The sequence below is a fragment of the Mastigoproctus giganteus genome, chromosome 14 (assembly GCF_048544385.1).
Source record: "Mastigoproctus giganteus isolate SK-2022 chromosome 14, ASM4854438v1, whole genome shotgun sequence".
NCBI lineage: Eukaryota > Metazoa > Arthropoda > Arachnida > Uropygi > Thelyphonidae > Mastigoproctus > Mastigoproctus giganteus.
Genome location: NC_143588.1, coordinates 65352378 through 65359716, shown reverse-complemented (window position 1 = coordinate 65359716; position 7339 = coordinate 65352378). Strand labels below are relative to the sequence as shown.

At 33.0% G+C, this 7339-nt stretch overlaps 1 protein-coding gene across 1 annotated transcript in view; it reads right to left on the bottom strand.

Annotated features, from left to right (window-relative positions):
- Positions 1–528: 528 nt before the first annotated feature.
- The window catches only part of LOC150075183 (stAR-related lipid transfer protein 3-like), a 179416-nt gene continuing 172605 nt past the window's right edge, over positions 529–7339 (bottom strand). The window contains exons 13-14 of the mRNA XM_090388230.1: positions 6211–6304; positions 529–688 (exon numbers count right to left, since the gene is read on the bottom strand). Of these exons, the coding sequence (XP_090244356.1) occupies positions 566–688; positions 6211–6304 (217 nt within the window). The 3' untranslated portion in view covers positions 529–565. The remainder of the gene's footprint in view (positions 689–6210; positions 6305–7339) is intronic.

The following is a 7339-nucleotide window of genomic DNA, read 5'->3' as shown; positions in this document are numbered from 1 at the left end:
ATGTTGAGCATTGCATTGGAAAAAAAAAAAAAAAAAAATCCCACATACTGACAAAGTTATAATAAAAATCTTTTTGACTTTAAAATATATAACCTGCAATAGATGATAACTACATTAGAAAATATCACTTTTCACACACTGATATACTGGAAAATAGATAAAATCATTAGAATAGTGTAAATTCAAAAATAAAATAAATACATTTTTTGAAGATAAAGAAAATTAAGCAATGTCACCCATAGCTATCAGAAAAAAATACACATCTTAAAATAACTAGCGTAATGATAACTTTGTGAAAACACAAAACCAAGTCATCATATTTGATATATACAGGAAATGGTACAATTTATTTGTAACAAAAAATGCATGAAAATATGGACTTGTTTTAATTATAAATATGTATTATGAACTCATTCATCATGTGTATTTTCATGTTTTAATACTACATCAAAATGAGTGAAATTGATACTATTACTATATTTATTTGCATAATTGGTAGAAATTTAACAAAATTTCAGATGAGTTCTCTGTAGGGGATGAAAGGTGCTTTAATGATATTAAAACATTATGGTTTTTGCAAAGATTCTTCATTTTCTTTTAAGTTTTTTGCTAATCTCCTAACAGCTTGCATTTGCTCAAACATAACAGTAGCCAAAGTCTGGTCAATGAGATACTGAGGTAACCAACCCTAAAAAAATTAGAGGACAAATAACTACATTACCATCACTCTTAATAAAAGTAATGCAATTAGGGAAAAATGTGATAAATTGATACTTCATACATTACTATATAAATTGGAAAATTGGATGGAAAAAAACAAAACTTTGATAGCCCCTATATAAGTAGAGGTTATACTTAGAAATGACAATGAATTATGCACATAATCTTCTAGTTATTCCAAATAATTTTGTAACCAAAATACGATATATCTTTTAAAGTTACTTTTCATATAGGATGAATATATACAGTACACAATAAAAAACAAAAAGTGATGCTATGGTGCAAAAACACAGTACATGATATATGATTCAAAATAAATAAATGTAAAAAAACAAGCAGAGAATGGTGAAAGAGCAATTAACATTAAAAAATGATGCTCGGAAGCAGGCTTAGACAAAACTCAGTCCTGTCTTGTAAAGGATTTTTCTGCTCCTATGCTTATCTTTGATGACACACAGATTTCTATATAAGATCACATATCTCTCTTAGGAATTACCCAGACATCTAATCTCTCTTGGCATAAGCACATCACAAATATTTCTTCCTCTGTATCTAAAAAACTGAGTTCTCTTTTTCGTTCTTGGCATTACTTTTCTTCTAAACAGCTACTTAACTCCGTACAAATCTGCCCTACAATGGAATATTGTTCCCACATCTTGGGTGGTGACCCCATAACTTCTCTCAGGCTTCTAAGACTATTCAAAAGAGGACAGCTAGGTTAATTAATGACCCATTCTCTTACAAAGTTTCACCACTCTGTCTCATAGACTGTTTCTGCTGCATGTCTTTTCTATAGATACTTCCATAGACACTGTTCTTCTGAAATGACTTCTACAATTCCAACCCTCTCTTCCAAACCAGTCAGCATCCTTGTGCTGTCCAATTTCAAACCAACTTTTCTTCTTCTTCATTTATTCCTTCAACTTCTGTTTCCTGGAACAATCTCCATTCATATGTATTTCCTGAAAATTACAATCTATAGAAATTCAAGTCTAATGTCAACAAGTATCTCCCTTCATCTTCTCAACCTTCAAATTCACATATGGTACTAAGCACTATAGGTTCAAATACCTTTCTTGTTGGGGTTTGAATGAAAAAAAAAAAAAAAAAAAAAAAATATATATATATATATATATATATATATATATACACAAATTAACACAATGATGAGAAAGGCCTAGTTCTTTTTACATCTGACAAAAGGTTCCCCCCCCTCACCCCTCTCACAATAATGATGGAAATTTTTCATTCTTTACAGACTACTTAATGCAAGACTATCCTTTGTTTTTCTTTACTGGGGGGGGGAGGATTTTTGTAATTTAAGCAGGTACATATATTTATTACTATTTTTTAGATATTATGGTTGATTGATAGTAAATGAGAATCATAACCAGAATACCTAAAAAAAACGTACCTGCTTAATTATTTTATTACAAGGAAAGCACGATCATCATCAACCTTTCCTTATTGTGTTCCATTTTATACACCTGCATGAATGCATAAGTCAGAGAAGTTTACAACCAATCATTTTGACAAGAATACAACTGTTATCTTACTTAGCAGTCACAGGAGCTCAAGCCATAGTCAACTGAAACATTTGTGCTATTGCACTCCCACGATGACCACTCAGTTACATTGGGCCTTTCTGCTTTTACAACTGGGAGTTTGTACAATAATTAATTAGGTAGTATACCATTATTACACAGTTATCCAACTAAAATGCAACTCAGTTTGCAATACAAAATTTTATTAAAAATGAATACATGATTTAAATAAAACCATTACAGAATATGCTTAAAGTGTTCATCTGGCTGTGTAGACATGCATTCCCTCTTGTAAATGTTTTTGATGCACTTTTCAAAGAATATTTTCTTCAAAAGGCACAAATCAGCAATTTATTTCTTCAATTCATCCAGATTATGTGGCTTGCTTGTGTAAGCCCTATTTTTGAGTGCATCTCATAGATAAAAAAATCTGGAATTCACAAAAATAAACACATACACACTCCTCTTGGGCAAAACCCAGAATTTAACCCATAAATGCTGTACTGCTTCTTAGATACTTCTGCTGTCATAATGACACTACCTTCTGCCACTTGTGAACAGGTGACATCATGTATTCTTTTGCCACAGATACCCATTTATTATGTGCTAATTCAGAGCTACCCATTTATCGGGTAATCTGTCAGTCATAGAACACACAGTGACCAATTGCCCAATAAATGGGTAGTCGTGAATTTGCTCATGAGTAAATAATGCAAAATAACATAACATGTTATTTTATGGACATGTGCTAGTGCTGAAGCTATCCAATGAAGGGCGAGATATATGGACACCACACAAAACTTAAAAAAAAAAAAAAAAAAAAAAACACGCAGCATCTGTATCAAGGATTTCTCTCCGGGAGAATTACCTCAGTTTTCTGGACCATCTCCTCCTGCCCAACCTGCTGTTTAGTCAACTCTTGCAATCCTCACTAATTAGTGCTTCCTTGTGAATTGATTATCCTGCATCTTCTGAACATTGTTAACAACAACTCCTTGAAGTGCCCCATATGTGTAACTTGTGCCAATTTGGTCTTTTTCTCTAACCCAACAAAGTTATTCACTATGCCAACCACAATCTATCAACATCTGTCATGTCTTTAAAAGCTCCTCTGATATTGCAATTGTCTTTTATGATGTTATAAGCCTTCCAAAAGTCCATGACTGTTACTGACCATCATCAGCCCCGATCAGCTGATTAAATATGCACCTTAGGCAACAGCATTAAAAATTATAATTCTCTCGTGCACTAGTTGCAGAAGTGAATCAAGATACAATGGGAAGTCAGAGGCATAACCCAGTTGTAACAACATCTGGGGTTGAAAACCATTTCTATGCAACAATGTCATAAAATAGGACAACAGTGGAGCCTCTTTACAGTAATGTAAAAATTTCCCTTTGTTGAATTACAGGGCCATCATAATATTCAAAATTCAAATAAATTTTTTTTTGATTCGTATGATTTCTAAAGATTTTTGCAGAAAAACACCAGCCACCTTCATTCCCAGATAATATTCATTAATCAATTTGTTACTTCAATAATAACCAAACTTCTCTCTCATGTTAGAAACCCCTGTTCCCAATTGCTTTTTTTTTTTTTTTTTCCCCACAGCTGGGGCCAAAAGTTGAGTCATGGAACATTATGACATGCCAACAAGAATGAAACGAGTAATGTTCAAACCTTCAAACAGGATTCATTGCTACAATACAGCACTAATTTCAATAGATTTTTCTAGACAGGAAAGCTCACTGTCAAAATACCATCTCATTCTTTGTTAGGATACTTAATGAAGAAAGGCATGTTTGGCCATGTCTGCACTACTGGTAGCCAACAGTAAGAATGCCAGAAACAATGGGTGCTGTTTTTGCAACTGTTGAAAGAAGTCCAACCAACCAGTCTATTGTCTGTGAGTGCAAAGTGGTGTCAGTGGAATAAGTCTATGGCATATAATCGACCAAGATTTGCACTTATGGTCCCTACAAGATACAGACGGTGCAATGACTCAAACCTGCTGACATTGGGAAATGTCAAGATTTCTGATAGTTGTTAATCTGCAAATGTGAAGATGTGGATTTCATCAACGATCTCATCAAGATGGATGATGTGCACTTTGATCAGGCAGTGGTAGTAACAAAACAAAGATGCAGTTTTTGGGCAGAGAACGATACCAAAAAATTACATGAAAGAGGACTTTACACTGTGATGGTGACTTTCTGGTGTGCTATGTGAGGTTGTCAAAACATTCTGAGAACAGAGCATAAAAGACAGGAGGTACAAAATTCTAAGTTTTTATTATTTTTTTATTTTTCAATGTATTCACCCCAAAGTTCAATATATGAGTAAATTTAATCAGAAAAAAGTTTAATCATTCAAAAAAAATTATTCAGGTTAGGTCAAACCAGGCTTTTTTAGCTCTTCATCATCTTTAAAAGTTGAGATGAGGTTTCTGAACAAATAATAGTTACTTGAGGCCAGATCAAAATGGGGGGGGGGATGTTTTAATTGTTCAAATGCACCTGATGAATTTTAGAATATGCAACATAGGCCTTGTGTGCATGGGTGAAGTGTCACAGAGAAGCAAAACCAAATCCAACTTGACTTGTCCTTTTCCCCCAAATTGCAGCTTTTAACTTTTGCATAAGGCTGGTATAATATTGTAGTTTTAGATGCAAGGTAATTACAATTAACAACAATCCTTTTATGTCCCAGAAAACTGAAGCCAACATTTTTCCAGCTGATGGTTTGAAACTTTTTTTTGGAGTTTGAGATTCTTTGTGCTTCCACTTACTGCATTTCTGGACAAATGTCCGGAAATGCGGTAAGATATAAGAATATCAAGATGACATAAAAATCATGATGAAACTTGACATAAGATGTTGTTATTAGTGCTTTTACAGTGCATCGGCATGCTATGCAAACCAGGAATAACTGACTGGAAGCCAGATTTGAACCCACACCTTTCCAAATGGCTTAAAAGTGGAAACCATTAGTTATCACAATGACTATAAAGTATTTAAGAGCAAAAGCCTCATGCTACAAGGTAGAATGACTAATATGTAGGTTAGTGTAAATGCATCATTTTAACATAGCTATCTACCAAAGTAGTTAAATTAATTAATTAAATTGGCATCGTTTTGGTTATATCTCATATTGTGACTGCCTTCACAACAAGTTGCCATGGTATTGTACTACCTCAAATAAATAACACTTCAACAGTGGAGAAGACTATTGGTATCTGCTGAGAATAAATACCAAGTCTTCTCCACTGGTGAAGTGTTATTTATTTGAGGTAGTACAATACCATGGCAACTTGTTGTGAAGGCAGTCACAATGTGAGATATAACCAAAACGATGCCAATTTAATTAATTAATTTAACTACTTTGGTAGATAGCTATGTTAAAATGATGCATTTGCACTAACCTACATATTAGTTATCACAATGACTTAAGATGCAACACACTTGATGGCAAAATATTCTCAGATAAATCACATTCATTAACACCAAACACAAGAATAGCTTTCAGAATGAATACATTATAAATAACAAATATGGGAATGTTGCTTACTGATTCCCTTCCACAAGTGGCACTATTCATTTCAAATCCAGTAAATGTTCCAATCTCCAAAAAATTTCAGGAATTGGAAACAGCAAATGAGAAAACTGGATATGCATTATCTTATAAATGGTATTGAAAGACAATACCATTTATCAATACTAATTTTCAAGAAGCATAAACTCAATACGGAATTTTGAGATATGCGTTTACTTTTTTTTTAATCCCCTTAACGCACTTCTGAAATTAGGCAGGAAAGTTATAAATCACCCTACATAATGAGACTGGTATTTAATGAACCTATGAACTAGCTCATTCAGCTTAACAGTTTCCAACTAATTTATGTAAATGTTAAGTTAACATGCATATGTGAAAAAAGTATAAAGATTACCTTTAAATTGGTGATTAAGAGCCACTGTATTTGGCACTTATTAGGACAGCCTTCTACTGGTGTCAATACATAAGCACATGGTCCTTGAAGACCTCTATAAAAGACAATTTTTTTTTTTTTTTTTAAATTCAAGTACAAAACTGTATTCCAAATCAAAAAAGGAAAATTACATGAAAATATGAAGAATGGTGAGAACTTCTATGTAGAATAGCAGAACTTTTTTCATTTTCTCTTATACAAAAAATAACTATTCTATACAAGAATAAATAGTATTAATACGAAATATGTACTATATGTACATAATATCGATGTAGATAAACCATAGTTTACCCATAAATTTGAACTACATATGTAGGGTAAAAGGCATTGTTTTAATAGTATCTCATATTGTGGGTGCATTCACAACGAGATAGCTGGTATTGCACTACTTCAAATAAATAACACTTCTCTAGTAGAGAAGACTACTGTTATTTATTTTCAGTGGATACCACACCACCACCCAGACGATCATTTCGAAGCTTTTTGGCTTCATCATCAGTGAGTGGGCAGGTACCCTGGTAATGCAATATGCCATCACAGTTGTGAAGTTATTTTCCACAAGAGAGATGCCAAATGGCATATAAATAATAATGTATTAGAAGGTGAAATGCACAAGGCATTATTTCTTATGGATTTAGGTAATTAACTATATAATATCAGTGTAGATACACCATAGTTTACCCATAAAATTGAACTATGTATGTAGTGTTAAAAGGCATCGTTTTAATAGTATCTCATATTGTGGGTGCCTTCACAATAAGATAGCTGAGACAGTTCATTATTTTATGATAAATATGAATATGTTATTAGAATTCAATTTTAATTTCCAAAACATGCAAATATGACAAGTTAAAAAAAGTGAACACTACAATGGTACCACTCATTTATAATCTAATATTGTACAGAACTCAAAAGGATTAGGTTTTCATTTCTGTAGAACAAACATACATGTGGTGGAGGATTCAGAGAGGGAATGGCTGGCTATTTGCAGAATGACGAGACACTCACAAACTGAGGTAATTAGAACCACCTTAGCTTATCATATATGGTAATTTCAAAGTTATGGCAACAACATCAGAGGACAAGACAG